Source organism: Scyliorhinus canicula, chromosome 3, assembly GCF_902713615.1.
Source record: "Scyliorhinus canicula chromosome 3, sScyCan1.1, whole genome shotgun sequence".
Classification (NCBI taxonomy): Eukaryota; Metazoa; Chordata; class Chondrichthyes; order Carcharhiniformes; family Scyliorhinidae; genus Scyliorhinus; species Scyliorhinus canicula.
The window spans coordinates 3,140,036-3,161,705 of NC_052148.1; the positions used below are offsets into that span (position 1 = coordinate 3,140,036).

At 49.8% G+C, this 21,670-nt stretch overlaps 1 protein-coding gene across 1 annotated transcript in view; it reads right to left on the bottom strand.

Annotated features, from left to right (window-relative positions):
* Nucleotides 1-21,144, bottom strand: part of LOC119963596 (snake venom metalloproteinase kistomin-like) — a 130,153-nt gene extending 109,009 nt beyond the window's left edge. Inside the window, exon 1 of the mRNA XM_038792927.1 lies at nt 20,813-21,144. Coding sequence (XP_038648855.1) covers nt 20,813-21,026 — 214 coding nt within the window. The 5' untranslated portion in view covers nt 21,027-21,144. The remainder of the gene's footprint in view (nt 1-20,812) is intronic.
* Nucleotides 21,145-21,670: the final 526 nt, after the last annotated feature.

Here is a 21,670-nt window from a genome sequence, read left to right on the forward strand (position 1 = left end):
GAAAAAAAAAATGAGGGGAGTCACAGGGAGTGACTTGGCCAGTCATTTAAGGGTCAATTGGAATGAGAGGACAGATACACTAACAGTACAGATATTAAACTGTGTATTGACAGATACTGTGCTTGATCCCATAGCTTTCGAAAGTCGAAGGAGGGTTCACGGCAAGGATCGGCCATACAGAAGGAAGAGGACAAAGAGAACGAAGAGAAGACCATGATGGAAGCCTACCTATTAGTTTTAAACGTTGTTGTATTTGTACATGTGGAAGCAAGTCACGTTTCCCCCACAACCCCCGCCGTCAATGTTTCCCTCACACCAACTCCCCCGTGCTCAGCACTGATCAGCGAAGTTCAGACCTGGTGCACAAAATTCATGACATGGTACTCCATGTCGTATGTGATTGAACCACTGTTGGTGATTGCAATTCTTTGCATCATTGTACAGACCCTCAGGTTGAGGAAATGGAAAAGGAGAGCCTCCCGTTCCTGCCCCTCAACCATTTACGGAGTTCAATCCCCTATTTTCGGTTTTCACCAATCCCCCCAACCCCTTGATGCCTAGGAAATGAATAAAGCAATATGTGAATAAGGAAGATACTAATGTATTATATGGTTCTGAACTCGACTGCCGAGTCAGAAAGTGACATGTAATGTGGTGTGAATGGATACGGTTTTTAGACTGTAATAAAATGTTTAAAATGAGATAAGGATAGTACTTGTGATAGGTAGAGGTTCCCGGTTATTGGTAATGCATGTCCCCTTTGACATAGCGCCAAGTAGAAATGTGAGATAACATTTTTCTTGCCATAGTTAAAGACAGCGTAGACGCCCAGGAACTTGCTAAGGTCAGGGAACCCAAAGAGGGAACCCAAAGGCACTCGAAGCAACGTGCATAGGTGATCCTTCACAATTTCTCGTGAGGATCACAAGGAGGGAATGTAGCCATCTAAGATGGACACTGGGCTACAAATTGGAGAACTGCTAAGACTGCAGGGAAATACAGTCATAGTGAGGACAAGCAGTTTGCAGAAGACTAATTTGCATTCTGCACGCACAGAAACCAGTTTTTGGCCAGGTGCAGAGTTTCAGCCAAAGGTGCAAATGGGAAACAGATCTGCATAGTAATGAGGTGATCCAGATCCAGACCCCAGACAATAGGAACATTTAAGTATCAATGGATACTTTTCCATAGACGCCCAGACAGAATGGCGCCACAGTAACCAACACAAAGAACCGTAGGGACCGCCCCACCCATCGAGGAACGACCCTCAGATTGGGGAGTTTGAAAGATATCGATTGGGAAAGACCCAATCGATACCTAGCAGGTGAAAGAACACGCCCCAAGGGGCACGGACTTCTAGGACCTATAAGAGTAGGTCCCGCACATGACTCGGTCTGTTGTTTTGCTCCGGCCCAGACCTGTTACATCGCATCCTGACTCCAGTTTCATCACCGGGCGTTGAGCATCAGCCATCGAACTGTAAGTGCCAATACAACGATCGCTACGTGATCCAGACCTTGCTAGATCTTGACAACTTTGCCAATCAGAAAGTTACAGACCAAGAACGGGACGAAGGCCTTGCTCCCTGACCTTGCCTGTTCCTGTCTAGATAAGTATTTAGTTGTTTAGTATTAGAAGTAAGTTAGTCTCTTTGGTGTATGCATGTGTATTTATTATATTTGTTATAATAAACACCAATCGTTTGGACTTACTAATCGGTGTATGGATTTATTACTTTGAACCTGACCTTGATATACTTGTGACGGTGTCTCAATACGGCACCTGGCGACTCCGAGCATAATTACACATACAGAGCCATAGTAGTGTTAAGCACACGGCCTTTAAACGGAGGCGTGTTAATCACACTCCAGTAAAACGAGCAACAGATGATTGACCTCCAACCACTACAACCATCTTCCTTTGTGCCACGTATAAAAGATAAATAAGATAAAATTGCTTATTGTCACGAGTAGGCTTCAATGAAGTTACTGTGAAAAGCCCCTAGTCGCCACATTCCGGCGCCTGTTCAGGGAGGCTCATGGCCCTCACCCCTTGGCACTGACCCTTGGCACTGTCAGGTGGGCCCTGTCAGGTGGACTGTGTCAGGTGGGTATTGTCAGGTGGGCCGTATGAGTCCAACCAGCAGAGAGTTTAGCTCGGGCTCCTCGATGCCACACTCGGTCAAATGCTGCCTTGATGTTAAGGGCAGTCACCCTCACCTCACCTCTGCCATTCTGCTCTTTTGTCCATGTTTGAAACAAGGCTGTAATGAGGTCAGGAGCTGAGTAGCCGAGCGGATCACTGACCGTCCATGAACAGGTTATGGCTGAATAAAAGCAAATTACTGTGAATGCTGGAATCTGAAACGAAAGAGAAAATGCTGGAAAATCTCAGCAGGTCTGGCAGCATTTGTAGAGAGAGGAAAGAGCCAACGTTTCGAGTCCGATGACTCTTTGTCAAAGCTAACAGACATATACTGTGGAGTGAGAATGGAAGATGAGTCATAGCCACAGAAACCCAGGGAAACCGGGTACTAATGGCCACAGAAACCCAGGGAAACCGGGTGCTAATGGCCACAGATACCCAGGGAAACCGGGTGCTAATGGCCACAGATACCCAGGGAAACCGGGTGCTAATGGCCACAGATACCCAGGGAAACCGGGTGCTAATGGCCACAGATACCCAGGGAAACCGGGTGTTAATGGCCACAGATACCCAGGGAAACCGGGTGCTAATGGCCACAGATACCCAGGGAAACCGGGTGTTAATGGCCACAGATACCCAGGGAAACCGGGTGCTAATGGCCACAGATACCCAGGGAAACCGGGTGTTAATGGCCACAGATACCCAGGGAAACCGGGTGCTAATGGCCACAGAAACCCAGGGAAACCGGGTGCTAATGGCCACAAATACCCAGGGAAACCGGGTGCTAATGGCCACAGATACCCAGGGAAACCGGGTGCTAATGGCCACAGATACCCAGGGGAAAGAGTGTTAATGGCCACAGAAACCCAGGGGAAAGAGTGTTAATGGCCCCAGATACCAAGGGGAAAGAGTGTTAATGGCCACAGATACCAAGGGGAAAGAGTGTTAATGGCCACAGATACCAAGGGGAAAGAGTGTTAATGGCCACAGATACCCAGGGAAACCGGGTGCTAATGGCCACAGATACCAAGGGGAAAGAGTGTTAATGGCCACAGATACCAAGGGGAAAGAGTGTTAATGGCCACAGATACCCAGGGAAACCGGGTGTTAATGGCCACAGATACCCAGGGAAACCGGGTGCTAATGGCCACAGAAACCCAGGGAAACCGGGTGCTAATGGCCACAAATACCCAGGGAAACCGGGTGCTAATGGCCACAGATACCCAGGGAAACCGGGTGCTAATGGCCACAGATACCCAGGGGAAAGAGTGTTAATGGCCACAGAAACCCAGGGGAAAGAGTGTTAATGGCCACAGATACCCAGGGGAAAGAGTGTTAATGGCCACAGATACCAAGGGGAAAGAGTGTTAATGGCCACAGATACCAAGGGGAAAGAGTGTTAATGGCCACAGATACCCAGGGGAAAGAGTGTTAATGGCCACAGATACCAAGGGGAAAGAGTGTTAATGGCCACAGATACCAAGGGGAAAGAGTGTTAATGGCCACAGATACCCAGGGGAAAGAGTGTTAATGGCCACAGATACCAAGGGGAAAGAGTGTTAATGGCCACAGATACCAAGGGGAAAGAGCGTTAATGGCCACAGATACCAAGGGGAAAGAGTGCTAATGGCCACAGATACCAAGGGGAAAGAGTGTTAATGGCCACAGATACCAAGGGGAAAGAGTGCTAATGGCAGTCCCCAGAGAGGACAAAAGATGTGAGAGGCCAAACAGCAGAGAAACTAACATCAGAGGGTAAACTGTAGGTGTGGGGGGAGGGGAATGGGAGCAAAGAGGAGAAAGGTGCAGGAAAGGTGAATAAGATTGGGGCGGGGGGGGGGGGGGGGTGCGATTTAAATGTATATTAAGAAAGAAATGGTAAAAGACAGTTGAAATGAAATGAAAACAAATGGGTCGAGGTGGGGTAGATGGCGATGGATTGGGATAGAGCATCCGCGATGATCAGCTCCTTATCCGGTCTGTAGACGAGTTTGAAATCATATCAGCGGAGACGAAGAACAATTCGCTGCAGCCGTGATGCCATATCATTTAAATCCTTCTGGCTTATGGGGACTAAGGGCCTGTGACCCGTTTCCACTGTAGCCATGCTGGCCACGCAAAATGGACACTGAGCCAAACTAAAATGGAAGACAGCAGGGAAAGCCTGTTTAGTAAGAACAGACAGCCTGCTCTCAACTAATTAGCATTTTGCAAGCAGCAAACCAGTTTTCTGGCCAGGTGCAGATCTCCAAGCCAAAGGTGTTAATGGCAAAGCGCTTAACATTCTGATGAGGCGGCCCAGATCCAGGCACACACAATGGCAACATTTCCATCTCAATGTAGCACTTAATTGGTGGAGCAGACAGGATGGCACCAGAGTAAAGAATATCGAAACCACCCCCCAACATCGAGGGAAGCCCCCGCATTGGAGGATTTCGAAGGTAGCCGTTTGGAAACGTTCCAATCGGTACCGAAAGGTAGAGCCCGCCTAGAAGGGGGCAAGGACATTAGAGAGGGGTATAAAAGCAAATTCCCCACAGAGCCCGGTCTGTTAAACTCGTGCTCCGGCTCTGACTGACATCTTGCATCCTGACTCCAGCCGTTGAGCACCAGCCGCCGAAACCGTAAGTTCAACGCTCGCTACGCGATCCAAGCCCACTAGACCCCAAAGTACCAGAACGCTTGCTGAAGGCTGCAGTACAAGACCAGGACGAAGGCCTCGTTCTCTGACCTTGCCTGTTCCTGTTAGATAAGTATTCTGTTCACTTAAAATTTAGTTATAGCTTAGTCTCTTAGTGTGTGCATGAGTATTTATTATAACTGTATAATAAATATTGATCGTTTGAACCTTACTAATCGGTGTATCGTCTTTATTACTTTGAACTTGACCTTGGAATACTTGTGACGTTGCCTATACGGCAACTGGCGACTCCAGAGCTAAATAATTACATAGAACAGAGCCTAGTAGTGTTAAGCACACGTCGAACTCGGAGGCGTGTTAATACACTCCAATAAACGCGTTTTACAACCACAGTAAAACGTGCAACATTTAGTGGCGACCTCCTGGCGGGACACGGTTGTAAGTGGAAACCCCACACCGTCCAGGACCCTGAAATTTGAATTAGAACTCCAAATTGCAAAGAAAGAAAGAGATCACAAGTATTCAAGGTGTTCAAAATAATAAGCGAAAATCGGAAGTGTTTTTAGTGCATGCGTACTAACAGGGCTGTAAGGTAAAACTGAAAGCTTTTTGTTGCGACAAACTTTTGGTAGTTTTGTGATCGGAAAATAGCGTAAGCCGTACCCTTTTCTCGAAACACCACCCCAGCAACCCCCTGTTCCAAATTATAAAAGGAGAGTCAGAGGAAATGGCCATGCAGGCAATGGAACGTCTGATGGATCCAGCAAAGTTTGTGGTCGCAGCGACCAGCAGCAGTAGCAGAGTAGGCCAGTGTCCCACGTGGGAGCTGGAACTCCGCAAATATTTACAGGGAAAGGGATGGCCCCTTTGGAAAGAGTTTTGTGCAAATGAGGAGACAGGTCCCGGGAGTATAGGTCATACTTGGTGGGAGAACCTCTCTCAAATACACAAAAGGAATCTAGGTAAAGCACGCAAGCCGATGGCGATTGTGTCCTGTTTGGCACAGTTGCGAGGCGCAGAGGAGGTCATCAGGACGCTCCGGACAGATTTAGAAGAGAGGAATAGGATGAGTAAGGTCGATGTCAGGGACGTCGAGAAAGAAAACCTGGAATTAAAAGGGAAGTTGGCAGAGAAGGATAGAGAGGTGGATGATGCCAAGAGGGCTCACCAGTCTTGTCTAGCTCATCTGAACAGTTCCCAGACCCAGTATGAGAAAGCCTATCAGGACGTGCAACGTGCCGTTCTGATAAGACAGGAATCGGAAAAGCAGGTGGAGGCATTGCAGAGGCAATGTTCCGATCTCAAAGCAGCTTTGAGAGCACTCCATGCTGCAACGACCGAACAAAGACAAAGCACAGTTGACCACGCGAAATGCAGGAAACAGATTGCGGAACTGCAATCTCTGCTTTCGGTGCAGAATGGCTTCCAAAGCACCTTTGGAGCACAGTTAGATGGAGAAAACGCCCCAGATTGGCAGGAATTAAGCGAGACAGCGCAGCGTTATATTCAGGGAACATGTGCGCCCGCAGCTCAGCAGAAACGACAGGCACCCCAACCCCCCACAGCTCAGACCATAACCGCACCCATGAATCCCGTAACCACGCAGAGAAAAGCCGAATCAGAAGGCGCCCCAGACATAACCTACACCACCCCTTTAACAGTAACCCAGCTAAGGGACGCTTGTGAAAAGATCACTCCGTTCCTCCCCACCGCAGACCCCCACCAGTTTTTCGCTAAAGTAAAACAGCAGGCTACCATGTACGGCCTGGATGAGAGAGAGCAGGTTAAGCTCACCGTGCTGAGTTTAGACCAGAGTGTAGTAGCAGCCCTCCCCGACCCACAGAACGTGGCAGGAGGCAGCCTAGAGGAGATGCACACCGCCATTTTAGATGCCATCGGGTACAATAGAGGTGACCCCGTAGAAGGATTGAATAAGTGCAGGCAGAAAAGATCCGAACACCCCACAGCATTCGCAGGAAGGCTGTGGATTCATTTCAGCGCAGTTTTCGGACAGTTAGATAGAGCGCATTTAACCCGTGAAAACATGGTTAAGTGGACGCGCACAATTATCTCACACGCAACAGAAGCAGGACAGAGCGCTTGCAATAGCTATGACCCCTCAGAAGAGGCCCATAACGAAAAATGGGTCCTGAAAAGATTGTCCCGCGCTTGGGAGCAATCGCTTCAGGGAAAAGGAAAGGTTAGATCCCCAGAAGAGGCTCAGGCTGCTGCAGATATCCAAGCAGTCAGAGAGCACCAGAAGCCCGCATGGGTAAATGAAGGCAAGAGCAGTCCTCAACAGAAAGGACAGGAATGCTATAACTGTGGACAGTTAGGGCATTGGGCAAAAGAGTGTAATGCACCCCAGCGATCTCAGAGAGGCCAGCAGACAGGCACTCTGAACCGCAGTAAGGCAAAACCCATCCACAATGTAGCAGTACAGTCAGGACCCACCAATGTGGACGAGACGAACTGACGGTGTTCGGGCTCCCCCACTTGGGTCTGTGACACACTATGGGACTCATCAGGGAGGCCCGTAGTCACAGCAAAAGTCAAAGGGAAGCCCATAGAGTTACTGTGGGACACAGGAGGATCCCGCACCACCATTAACTCCACAACCACGGCACACGCAGACACGTGGCCGACCATCTCCACCATCACACTTAGCGGGTTCACCGGACACTCGCAGCAGGGACATATCACAGCACCCGTAGCGATCCAGCTAGGGAACATTAGCACAAGGCACCCCGTAGTTCTAGTAAACCTTCCCAGGACAGCAGAACACATCCTGGGGATAGATTTTATGAACGCTCACAGCTTGTCGTTCGACCCAGTGAACCAGTGTGTCTGGCGAATGGCTAGAGCAGACAGAGCACCAGCCACCCTCACAGTAGGAGACTACGCTAATCGGATTAGCGCAGTGGGAGAGTACTCATTCGACCTGACTACACTCCACACCGACCGACAAATTAAGGCCCTACTAAACAAACACAGGACAGCATTTGCAAGTCACCGTCATGACTGTGGCAGAATGACTGGACAAGTTCATGTTACCGGACAGGACCCCCGACCGCAAAAGCAATATAGATTTCCCCTTGAAGCAGAGGTGGAAATAGAAAAGGTTATAGGTAGCTTGTTGGACCAAGGTGTACTGAGAACGGTAGCCTCCACCAACAATGCCCCTATTTGGCCAGTGAGGAAGCCCGATGGATCATGGCGTCTGACCATCGATTATCGGGAACTCAATAAAGTAACCCCCGCAGTAGCCCCAACGGTAGCTACTAGTCCCGAGACCATGCTCAAGCAGGGTCTCAACGCCAAGTACTTCACGGTATTGGATATCAGTAACGGATTCTGGTCCATACCATTGGCAAAAGCGTGCCAATACAAATTCGCATTCACTTTTAAAACTCAGCAGTACACGTGGACATGCCTCCCACAAGGATTCCACAATTCACCCTCCATTTTCCACCGACAGCTGGCAAGTGGATTAGAGAAATTTTCCCGACCCGAATGTCTGGTACAGTATGTAGACGACCTACTACTGCAGACAGACACAAAGGCAGAGCACATTTCGCTTCTGGCCGAACTCCTGGAACTCTTAACTGAAATTGGCTGTAAAGTTAACCCGAAAAAGGCCCAAATATTGGAAAGTAAAGTGATGTATTTGGGATCAGTCATCACGCACGGCAAACGCGAGATCGAATTCAAAAGAATTGATTCGATCGTCAAATTGCCCCTTCCCCAGAATGTTTCAGCCCTCCGGTCGTTTTTAGGACTGGTTGGCTATTGTCGGAACCACATAGACGGATTCGCGACAAAAGCCGCCCCACTTTCAGACCTCCTTAAGAAAGGAGCCCCCTGGGAATGGCTTCCGCAGCATACAGGCGCTGTGGAAGAGTTAAAACGAGCCCTTAGTGCAGCACCCGCGCTGCTAGTCCCCGACCAACTTTCCCCGTACGCAATCGAGGTAGCTAGCACAGATCTGACCCTCTCGGCCGTGTTGCTTCAGGAACGGCACGAGCAGCTAAGACCAGTGGCTTATGCCTCCCGACTGTTAGACCCGGTAGAACAAGGATTTTCAGCCTGTGAGAGGCACCTCCTTGCTGTCTTCTGGGCAGTACAGTATTTTTCATACATAACCGGACTAAACCCCATCACCATTCTAACCGAACATACACCCACACAGCTACTACTAGACGGTCGACTGAAGGACGGTTCAGTTAGCCAGATTAGGGCAGCTAGGTGGACCCTACTTTTACAAGGACGGGACATTACTGTAAAACGGACACGCACACACACATACTTAGCAGACAACCTCCAATACCCCAGACAGCCCCATGACTGTGAAATTGTAGCTCCCCTGCATAACACAGGACCCTTTTTAGCCAAAACACCCCCCAGGAAGATAGGGAACCCAAAACAAAGCCCCCAGCCCACAGACACGTGTGGACCCTTGAGGATTTATGTAGACGGTTCCTCCACAGTTTTAAATGGTGAGCGTATCACAGGATGCGGCATCTATGTAGAGGACGCGCAGGGGCGCGCTCTCGAAGAGATAGCTCTTAAGTTACCAGGTCACTTAGGCGCGCAGGCAGCAGAGCTAGCGGCCATAGCGTATATAGTGGACCACCCCGATTCTTTCCCCAGCCCAGCAGACATATATTCAGACAGCTTATATGTATGCAATAGCCTAACAGATTTTCTGCCCCTGTGGAGGACACGAGGTTTTGTATCCGCAGACGGAAAACCCCTTCCATCAGCCCCCTTACTCCAGCATATCCTAGAGAAAGCGAAGGACAGGACCTTCGGCATAATAAAAGTTCGCAGCCACCATAGGTCATCACCCCCTGGGAATGTAAAAGCCGACGCATTGGCTAAGGCAGGTTCCAGGAGAGGACACTTATGGACCCCCCCAGCTAGCGCACCAGCTAGCGCCCCTGTGAGCGCAGTACAAGTCTCACAAACAGAGGTTAAAGATCTCGTAGCAGCACAGAAACAGGACGGAGACCTCAGGGAGGTTTTCAAGGGAAACTTTGTGCCTGCGTACGAGCACTTTAAACACACACTGACCACACATGAGGGTGTGATCATTAAGGACCAACTTTATGTGGTCCCGAAGCAGGACAGGAATCAGATGATTGCCTTGTTCCATGACGGACACGGGCATCAGGGAATTGATGCAACAACGAGGCACCTCAGGCAACTCTGTTGGTGGCCTAATCTCAGGACTGATGTCACACACTACATTGAGAATTGCCTGATTTGTGCTCAGAATAACCCGGAGAGGTATTCTAAGAAGGCACAACTTCGGCATACTCGCCCAGTTAACGGCCCTTGGACAAACCTCCAGATCGACTTTATAGGTCCATTGCCCCCTTGTAGGAATGGCTATAAATACGTTCTGGTGGTCATCGACACCTTTACCAAATGGGTAGAGGCATTTCCCTCACGAACAAATACAGCAAAGACAGCTGCAAAGATCCTGACCCACCACATCTTCACGAGATGGGGTTTACCCCGAAGTATCGATTCGGACCAGGGATCTCACTTTACAGGACGGGTCATGAGGAACGTCCTGACAATATTCGGTATCAAACAAAACTTCCATATTGCGTATCATCCACAGTCCAGCGGGATTGTGGAGCGCATGAATCGGACCCTAAAAACTACCCTCAGGAAAATGGTTCAACAGAACAATTCCACATGGGATTCAGTGCTCCCATTTGCACTCATGTTCATAAGGAACACTGTCTCCACATCTACAGGATACACACCACATACACTCATGACCGGACGCCCTATGAAAGGTACAGAATTCCTTTTAGGACTGGACATGACAAGCCCCGAAGTGACGGCCCTCACACATGAAAAGGCAGTTAAAGATCTAGTTGAGACTGTGAGGTCTGCACAGATCGCAGCCGCAGTCCAGCTAGGGAAACGCCGACAGCAACGTACTGCCTGTTTCAATAAGACCGTCCACACCACAGAATTCCAGGTTGGGCAACAGGTAATGTTATCTGTTTATAACCCCAGCAGTTTTTTGGCTCCAAAATATTCCGGTCCCTACTCAATTTCGGACAAAATTAGCCCCTCCGTTTACAGGATCAAATATCCTAATGGGAAGACCGCGTGGTTCCATATAAACCAGTTAAAGGCATATGGAACACAGGCCAACCATGCTCACCATGTCCTGCTGGATGCAGCAGAACACTTCACCCCGCCCACCAGAAACACTTCTCCACCACCCCCCTCACAGACCAGTTCATCAACGGACTCGCCCACGACTCCGCCCACAGACCACTACAGACCACGCCCCGACACGCCCACAAGCTGCCACAGCAGAGACAGCAGGACTGACACTGACTCTGAAGACAGCGACAGCACACAGCCATACAGCCCACACTGCACCAACTACGACCCCGACTCCAGTGACCCCATGGAAGTCACCTACCTCAAATATCCAGAACCACCACCCGACCCCGACTACCCCGACAACACACTCGACACTACACAATGGCACAGGGACAATTCCTACAGACTTGTCCGCAATGATGAAAGTGACCCCCGGTCACACAATTCCAAAATTTCATGCCTGATCCACACAAGGGTGTGGGATCCGGGAGAGCAGGACGACGCAATGTCTGAATCCCGACACGGCAACCCCTTTGTGACCCTGTTCACAGAGGCAGAGGAAAAGTGAGGTGTCCAGATGATGTAAAATAGGAATCGTTTGAGGGAAACGATGTCCTTTCTGATGGAACCTGCACGTATGTTTGTCTTCGTTTTATGTTGTTTGTCTCAGGATTGTACATTGTTCAGCTGGAGGATGGACATCTTCTTTTCAGCTGAAAAGATTGTGACCACCTCACATACACGTTAGTTTGTCTGCCGAAACTTTTGAGAACTTCGGTTTGATTGGAGATCTTTTCCAAAGTTGTAAGGCCACACGCCAAATAGTTTATCTGCAGATATTTCTGAGAACTTCAGTGATGTCCTCAGTTGGAGCATCTTGGCTCCCTTGGTTTTTTTTTAGGTGCCCCTCTATTCGGCGAAATAGAGGCTGCAAGTCATGGTCAACACATTCGTACCCGTTTCTTTCCAGGTTACTCAGGCAGTGGACAAACGGCACTGAGGACCCGCCCTGTCTGAGAACCAACCCTTGGTCAGCCAAGCTCGGGTATGGCACAGCACGCCCTACCCGGGGATTCCATCCAACTCGTACCCGTCGCGGCCCATACGCAACTCATTCGGATGTTTGTTTCAAAGTTTGTTTTCATTTTACGTTAGGTAGCCCTTCGGCCACCATCCCACATGCTATTTACATCCGGGAACATTCGGATGGTAAATCAGCAAAGCCTGCGAGACGGCTCGCAGAAGGAAGGATTGTTAGGTGTATGCTGGTCTTTAAATTCGCTTTTTGAAAAAAAAAAATGAGGGGAGTCACAGGGTGTGACTTAGCCAGTCATTTTAAAGGGTCAATTGGGTTTTGAAAGACAGATGCACTAACAAGTAAAGGTCTTAAACTGTGTATTGACAGATACTGTGCTTGATCCCAAAGGTTTCAAAGGACGAGACAGAGGTCGAAGCCAGGATTGTCAATACCGGAGGAAGAAGGAAGAGAAAGAAGAAGAACAGCAAAATGATGGAAGCCCACTTATTACTGTTTAATGTTATATGTATATGTGTGGAAACAAGACACGTTTCCCCCACAACCCCCACCGTAAATGTTTCAATTACAGCAAACCCCCAGTGCTCAGCTCTGATCAGCGAGGTTCAGACCTGGTGTACTAAATTCATGACGTGGTACTCCATGTCCTATATAATCGAATCACTGTTGGTGATCGCGATCCTCATCATACTAGTGCAGACCCTCAGGTTGAGGAAATGGAAGAGGAGAGCCTCTCGTTCCAGCACCTCACCCATCTATAGAGTTCAATCCCCCATCTTCGGATTCCACCAAACCCCTCAACCCCTCACTGATTACAACACTCTGTAAATAAAAATTCAGCCATGTATTATATTGTTCCATACTCGACTGCCGAGTTGGGAAGTGTGATGTTGTGGTGTGAATGGTTAAGATTTTAGAGTGATGAAATGTTAAGTTAAGGTTAAGGTTAATAGTGACAGGTAGAGGTTCCCAGTTGTAGTAATGCATGTCCCTTTGACATAGGGCCAAGTAGAGATGTTAGTTAAAATTTTTTTTTCTTCTTCCCATAGTTTAAGATAGAGTAGAACAGGAACTGGCAAGAGGTCAGAACACAAGGAAGGCAAAGTACATAGGTGATCCTTCACAATAGTATGATTGTGAGGATCACAAGGAGGGAATGTAGCCATGCTGGCCACGCAAAATGGACACTGAGCCAAACTAAAATGGAAGACAGCAGGGAAAGCCTGTTTAGTAAGAACAGACAGCCTGCTCTCAACTAATTAGCATTTTGCAAGCAGCAAACCAGTTTTCTGGCCAGGTGCAGATCTCCAAGCCAAAGGTGTTAATGGCAAAACGCTTAACATTCTGATGAGGCAGCCCAGATCCAGGCACACACAATGGCAACATTTCCATCTCAATGTAGCACTTAATTGGTGGAGCAGACAGGATGGCACCAGAGTAAAGAATATCGAAACCACCCCCCAACATCGAGGGAAGCCCCCGCATTGGAGGATTTCGAAGGTAGCCGTTTGGAAACGTTCCAATCGGTACCGAAAGGTAGAGCCCGCCTAGAAGGGGGCAAGGACATTAGAGAGGGGTATAAAAGCAAATTCCCCACAGAGCCCGGTCTGTTAAACTCGTGCTCCGGCTCTGATTGACATCTTGCATCCTGACTCCAGCCGTTGAGCACCAGCCGCCGAAACCGTAAGTTCAACGCTCGCTACGCGATCCAAGCCCACTAGACCCCAAAGTACCAGAACGCTTGCTGAAGGCTGCAGTACAAGACCAGGACGAAGGCCTCGTTCTCTGACCTTGCCTGTTCCTGTTAGATAAGTATTCTGTTCACTTAAAGTTTAGTTATAGCTTAGTCTCTTAGGGTGTGCATGAGTATTTATTATAACTGTATAATAAATATTGATTGTTTGAACCTTACTAATCGGTGTATCGTCTTTATTACTTTGAACTTGACCTTGGAATACTTGTGACGTTGCCTATACGGCAACTGGCGACTCCAGAGCTAAATAATTACATAGAACAGAGCCTAGTAGTGTTAAGCACACGTCGAACTCGGAGGCGTGTTAATACACTCCAATAAACGCGTTTTACAACCACAGTAAAACGTGCAACACCACCGTGAACTTTGGCAGACCGTATATGTAGTCATGAAACTTGACTATTCCTGTCAGGAGACCCAAGCATTCTTTTTCGATCTGGGCAGACCGTTGTTCGGACGGAGTCATGGCCCTGGAGGCGTATGCCACTGGAGCCCAGGATGAGGAGTCGTCTCGCTGGAGGGGCACCGCCCCAATGCCGTCCTGGCTTGCATCTGTGGGTACCTTGGTATTCTTGGTTGGGCAGTACTGGGGCTGTGGTGAGCTTCGCCTTCAGCTCAAGCCACTCCGCTTGATGTGCGGGAAGCCACTGGAACACTGTGGACTTTTTGACGAGTTGCCGGAGGGCTGTGGTGTGGGATGCCATGTTGGGAATTAATTTTCCTAGAAAATTTACCATCCCAAGGAAACGTAGGACCGCCTTTTTGTCCTCTGGGGTCTTCATGGCATTAATTGCCAGCACCTTGTCAGCGTCAGGTTGCACACCCTGCTGGGAAATGTGGTCACCCAGAAACTTGATAGCGGACCCACCAAATGAGCATTTGGCCCTGTTGAGCTGGAGGCCATTCTCATGGACTCTTTGAAAAACCTGTCTAAGGCGAGCAATGTGATCCTCGGGCATTGTGGACCAGATGATCACGTCGTCCACATAGACTTGCACCCCCTCAATGCCCTCCATCATTTGTTCCATTATTCGATGAAAGACTTCAGAAGCTGAAATGATGCCAAAAGACAATCGGTTGTAGCAATACCTGCCGAACGGAGTGTTAAACGTACACAGCGTTCTATTGGAATCATCCAGCTGCATCTGCCAGAAACCCTGTGAGGCGTCCAGATTGGTGAAACATTTGGCATGAGCCATCTCGCAGGTTAATTCTTCACGTTTTGGGATTGGGTAGTGCTCTCGCATGATGTTGCGATTCAGGTCTTTGGGATCAATGCAAATGTGGAGTTCACCAGAGGGCTTCTTGACGCAGACCATGGAGCTGACCCAGTCTGTTGGTTCCGGGACCTTTGAGATGATACCCTGGTCTTGGAGCTCTCGTAGCTGCGTTTTCAGATGATCCTTGAGAGGAGTCGGCACCCGGCGCGATGCATGGATGGAAATGAAATTAAAAATGAAATGAAAATTGCTTATTGTCACGAGTAGGCTTCAATGAAGTTACTGTGAAAAGCCCCTAGTCGCCACATTCCGGCGCCTGTCCGGGGAGGCTGGTACGGGAATCGAACCGTGCTGTTGGCCTGCTTGGTCTGCTTTAAAAGCCAGCGATTTAGCCCAGTGAGCATTCGGTGGCATTCGGCTTGTAGCAATATGGGAGCGTGCCCATCCCATCAAACATGTTGTGGTATTGCGTGAGAATGTCATCTATCTCAGCCTATAAATTCGCATTGGGCGAGGCAGTCCCAGGTGTGGAGGACATGGTATGGACTTGCTGGACCAGATTCAGGAGTTTGCATGTGCGAGCACCAAGCAGGGATGCCTTGTCAAGCCGGACGACCTTGAATCATAACATCGCCTTGATTGCCTTGTGAGATACAGCGAGCTGGCATGATCCACTGGCAGCTATGGCATTGCCATTGTAGTCAAGGAGCTGGCAGGTTAGTGGAAGAATGCTGGGTTGGTTTCGGATCTGAGGTCTGGCTGTCGAGGTCTGACTGTGATATGCGATTCGCAGACGTGCCAGTGACCAATTTGAATCGGATGCGAGACTGGTTGACCGTGATGACAGCCTACCACTCGTCGGCAAAATCCACACTCAGGACTGAAAGGCGGTTTGCAGGCACGGTGGGGACCAGCTCGCGTGTGGTTATGATGCCCACCCGATACAGAGACTTGAGGCAGTCAGCATTGGGGTCCGTTGGGCTGTCGGGATCTGAATCCTGCATGCCTTGTTGTACGCAGCGGACACGTCTACGCTGCAGCTGGGATCGCTGGCTGTGGGTCGGTGGAGCAGACCTGCATAAGGCCGCGTAATGCCCAGGCTTCCCACACTGTAGACATCGCCTTCCTTTGGCCGGACATTGCTGCTTTACATGGGCGGAGCCACAATTTGGACACGTCACGATGCTGACGTCAGCGTGTTCTGTGCGCCGTCACGCATGAGCAGTGTGGTCGGCCGACTTTCGCACATGCACAGTAGGGTCTCCGGCCTCATCGCCCTACCCGTCGTGGCGCACATCCGTGGAGGCCCGGGAAAAGCGTGAGAACTGGCCACTCTCCTCGATGCTCAGGCCTTGCATCTTTGCGATGGCCTGTACCCTTTCTGCCTCGTGGGAGGCTAGTTTTGCATTTTCTGCCGCCCTGATGTGGGAGTAATGATTCCTGGCATGCTCATGGACAACACACGTTTCAATGGCGACGGAGAGGGTCAACTGTTTGATTTTGAGTAGCTGCTCCCGCAGGGAGTCAGACTGGACCCCGAAAACGATCTGATCCCGGATCATGGAATCAGCCGTCGAGTCATAATTACATGGCTGCGCTAGGATGCGGAGATGGGTCAAGAAGGAGTGAAAAGGTTGATCCTTACCCTGAAGCCTCTGCTGGAAGATGTACTGATCAAAGCTCTCATTCACCTCAATGTCGCAGTGGCTGTTGAATTTCAGCAGAACCGTCTTGAACTTCGTCTTGTCTTCGCCATCGGCAAACGTGAGCGAGTTATAGATATGGATGGGGTGATCCCCCGCAGTCGACAGGAACAGCGCGATATTCCTGGCATCGGAGGCCTCTATACACAGGAGGAACTTCTGTTTGAAGACTTTCCAGTTGGTGCCGAGGTTGCCGGAGATCCGGAGTTGCGGAGAGAAGGTTGGACCTTTTCCATGCCGCTGGATGGCTGCGGCTGGTCATTGCAGATTCACTCGAGGTAGGTTCATTAGAGTTAATAGCTCTCTGGTACCATGATGTGTTATCTGAGTTGGTCTAACATCGACTGCAACTGGATGCAGCGAGACTCGAATCAGGCTTCCGACACAGGAGATGGTCCAACACTGTTTTATTGAACTTGCTGATTGCTGTAAATAATCTGCTGTGGGTTGACACTCGATTAATCTAAACTGATAACCTCCTACTGGCTTGACCAGATTAGCTCTCTGTCACATGGACACGGTGCTCATTGCCTTGTGCACTCTAACTATCTCTGTAGTTGTATCCAGTGAGAAGAGGCAGAGTCTTAATGCCGCGAGTATTTTATAGTGGCAGTGTCCTGTCTGGTGATTGGTTGTTCTGTATCGTGTGTGTTCATTGGCTATCCTGTGTGTCAATCACTGCCTGTTTGCATCTCATTATATCCATGAGTGGATATTATGACAGTTAGCAGTTTCACATTCCTCAGGGTGCACATCACCAGCAATCTGTCCTGGTCCACCCACGTCAACACTATCACCGAGAAAGCACAACAGCGCCTATACTTCATCAGGAAACTCAGGAATGTTGTCATGTCCACATTGACTCTTACCAACTTTTACAGATGCACCATAGAAAGCATCCTATCTGCCTGCATCACAGCCTGGGTATGGCAACTGCTCGGCCCAAGACCGTTAGAAACTACAGAGAGTCAAAGAACAACACGGTACAGAAGCATAGTGGTTAGCACTGTTGCTTCACAGCTACAGGGCGGAATTCTCCGCTCCCGGGAAAAATCGGGAGAGCCGTCGTGAACTCGGCCGAGTTTCACGACAGCCTCGGAGGCCGCTCCTCGCCCCCTAGTCTCCCCTCCCGGCGGGGCTAGGAGCGGCGCTCCGTAACTCTCGGCCACCGGGAGGCGCGCCGAGAGTGACGCGACGGTGGCACCTATGTGACCTCAGCCGCGCATGCGCAGGTTGGCCGGCTCCAACTCGCGCGTGCGCAGCTGACGTCATGACGGCTGACAGCTCGAACCCGCGCGTGCGCGGTGGCCGTCTTGCCCCTCAGCCGCCCCGCAAGACGTGGCAGCTTGATCTTGCGGGTCGGCGGGGGGGAAATAGTGCGTCCGATTGAGACGCCGCCCGACGGTCAGTGGGCACCGATCGCGGGCCTGTCCCCTCCCGAGCACAGCCATGGTGCTCATTCCCCACCAGGCCCCCTACAAGCCCCAAACGGGCATCTCACGGCGATTTCACGATGGCAGCGACCAGGTATGGTTGCCGCCGTCGTGAACCGGTCGCGAACGGCAGGCCGCTCGGCCCATCCGGGTCAGGGTATCGCCGGTCGCCGTGAAAAACGTGTCGTCGTGAAATTAGTCGGGGGGCTCTCCCGCGATTCTCCCACCCAGCGTGGGGAGCGGAGAATCGCGGCAACAGGGTTTCATGTTTGATTCCCGGCTTGGGTCACTGTCTGTGTGGAGTCTGCACGTCCTCCCCGTGTGTGCGTGGGTTTCCTCCGGGTGCTCCGGTTTCCTCCCACAGTCCAAAGATGTGCGGGTTAGGTGGATTGGCCATGCTAAATTGCCCTCAGTGTCCAAAAAGTTTAGGTGGGGTTACTGGGTTATGGGGATAGGGCGGAGATGTGGGCTTGGGTAGGGTGTTCTTTCCAAGGGCCGATGTAGACTTGATGGGCCGAATGGCCTCCTGTAAATTCAATGATTCTATGAGTTCAGGAACGGGCCCTTTGGCCCCCCAAGCCTGTGCCGATTAAGTGTCCTATCTCGATCAAACACCTTTTTCTCTCTATACCCCAGCTGTTCATGAGTCTATCCAGATCAGTCTTCAAGTCGCTAACGTATCTGCCTCAACCACCTCACTTGGCAGTGCATTCCAGGCCACCATCACCCTCTGTGTAAAATACTTCCCCTGCACATCTCTACTGAACCATCCCCCCCTCACCTTGAGCCTGTGCCCCCTTGTAAATGTCATTTCCGGAAAAAGCCTCCAACTGTTCACCCTCTCTATAGCCCTAATAATGTTATAAACTTCTATCAGGTCACCCCTCAGCCTCCGTCTCTCTGAGGAGAACAATTCCAGTTTATTCAATCTCTCCTCACAGTCGTGAATACCGCCCAGTCCATCACACGAACCTGCCTCCCATCCATTGATTCCATCTACACCTCCCTCTGCCTGGGGAAAGCGGGCAGCATAATCAAGGATCCCTCCCACCCGGCTTACTCACTCTTCCAACTTCTTCCATCGGGCAGGAGATACAGAAGTCTGAGAACACGCACAAACAGACTCAGAAACAGCTTCTTCCCCGCTGTTACCAGACTCCTAAATGACCATCTTATGGACTGAACTGATCTCTCCACACATCTTCTCTACTGAATAGTACTACACTCCATATGCTTCACCCCATGCCTATCTATATTTATTTAAATTTAGAGTACCCAATTATTTTTTTCCAATTAAGGGGCAATTTAGCATGGCCAATCCACCGACCCTGCGCATCTTTGGGTTGTGGGGGTGGGACCCACACAGACACGGGGAGAATGTGCAAACTCCACACGGACAGTGACCCAGAGCCGGGATACGAACCTGGGACCTCAGCGCCATAGTCCCAGTGCCAACCACTGCGCCACGTGCTGCCCCATATTGGTTTTTATAAATTTAGACTACCCAATTCATTTTTTCCAATTATGGGGCAATTTAGCGTGGCCAATCCACCTAGCCTGCACATCTTTGGGTTGTGGGGGCGAAACCCACGTAAACACGGGGAGAATGTGCAAACTCCACACGGACAGTGATCCAGAGCCGGGATCGAACCTGGGACCTCGGTGCTGTGAGGCAGCAGTGCTAACCACTGTGCTACTATGTCTATCTATTTACATTGTGTATTGATCTTATGTCCCATGTTTTTTCATATATGGAACGATCTGCCTAGACAGTACGCAGAACAATACTTTTCACAGTACCTCGGTACACATGACAATAAATCCAATCCAAATCCAGAGAGTGGTGTCTGGGACATTGTCTGTAAGGTGTGATTCTGTGAGTGTGACTATGTCAGGCTGTTTAATTAGTCTGTCAGACAGCCCTCCCAACTTTGGCACAAGCCCCAGATGTTAGTAAGGAGGAGTTTGCAGGGTTGGCAGGGCTGGGTGTGTTGTTGTTGTTGTTTCTGTTGTTGACCACCTGGGTCAATACTGGGTGGTCCGTCCAGTTGTAGCGACTGAGTCATTTGCTCGGCCATTTCAGAAGAGTCACCCACATTGCTGTGGGTCTGGAGTCGCATGTAGGCCAGACCAGGCAAGGACGGCAGATTTCCTCCCCTAAAGGACATTCGATGGGTTTTGACGACAACCATTTCATTGGACTTTTAATTCCAGATATTTCATTGAATTTAAATTGGAACCCGGGTCCCCAAATCATTATACTGGGTCTCTGAATTATTAATCCAGCGACAATGTCACTATGCCACCAGCTCCCCACTCTAATGTCAGAGTGCTAAATTAAGATTTATCATAGCATTTACAATGTGGAAGTAGGACATTTGGCCCATCTAGTCAGCTCCTGCCCTTGGAAAGGGCACCCTACCCAAGCCCACATCTCCACCCTACCCCCTTCACCCAGTAATCCCACCCAACACTAAGGGCAATTTAGCATGGCCAACCCACCTAACCTGCACATCTTTGGGCTGTGGGAGGAAACCGGAGCGCCCGGTGGAAACCCACGCACACACGGGGAGGACGTGCAGACTCCGCACAGACAGTGACCCAAGCCGGGATTTAACATGTCACTTCTGATAGGTTGCAGACCCTGCTCTGTACAATGCCCAGATCTTTAAAATCCACCCCTTTACACCAAAACAGTACTGATCAGCAAGGAGTCCAGATTAATATTACTGAGGCAAAGATTCACCTGAAGCAGCATCTCGTCCACGTGAAGCCGTTCCTTTAATCTTGTTGCCCCAGGTGGATACTGGTGGAATGGGTGTGTTACTGGGGACAGTTAACAATGTCCTGTTTCTGACAGCATTCACATCATCAGCCGGAGTCTCTTCATTCGCTGCTGCTGAACGATTTAAAACCCGGCACCAAATCAGAAATACCAAACACACACAACTGGCAAACATTGTGAATTATCACAGCCCTTTACTCTCCAACTTGAAGCTTCCTTAACACTATTTTCTCTGCCCGTGCTCCTCGTCAATCTCTTTTCTATGAGCGTTTGTCCTTTGCACTGTCAGTCTCCCTCTGTCTCAGCTTGTTTTTAAACCTGTCGCTCTGTGACTCATCAGACCATGAATCCAGGAACCACTCATATCCAATTTCAGAGGTAGGAGGAGGAAGTGAATTACGGAAACACAAAACAAGTTTGAGCAAGTTGGCAGCAGGACTCAGGAATGTTGCATTCTAAACCCCTCCAGTGGATACAAGATGTAGAGCAGCATGTCTCTGCTTTCATGTACATTATGGAGGGAGTGCTGCATTGTCAGAGCTGCCAGCTTTTGGAGTGAAGATAGGTATTGATGGGAGGGGAGGAGCAGCACAGACTCACTCTCTCATTGCAGTTGTAGACATGCTTCAGTTCTCTGATGTTACAAATAGACAGCAGTCCAGATCCCACAGTCTCTTCACATTGTTACCAACAGCTCGGGTTCAGTGGCGGACTGGCCAGGGTTTCAGCTTGCCCAATGGCAAGTGGGCAATAAAGAAACAAACACAGACAACTGTTTTAGTAATAAAAAGGAATAAGAAAAAAAAGAGAACAGGACAC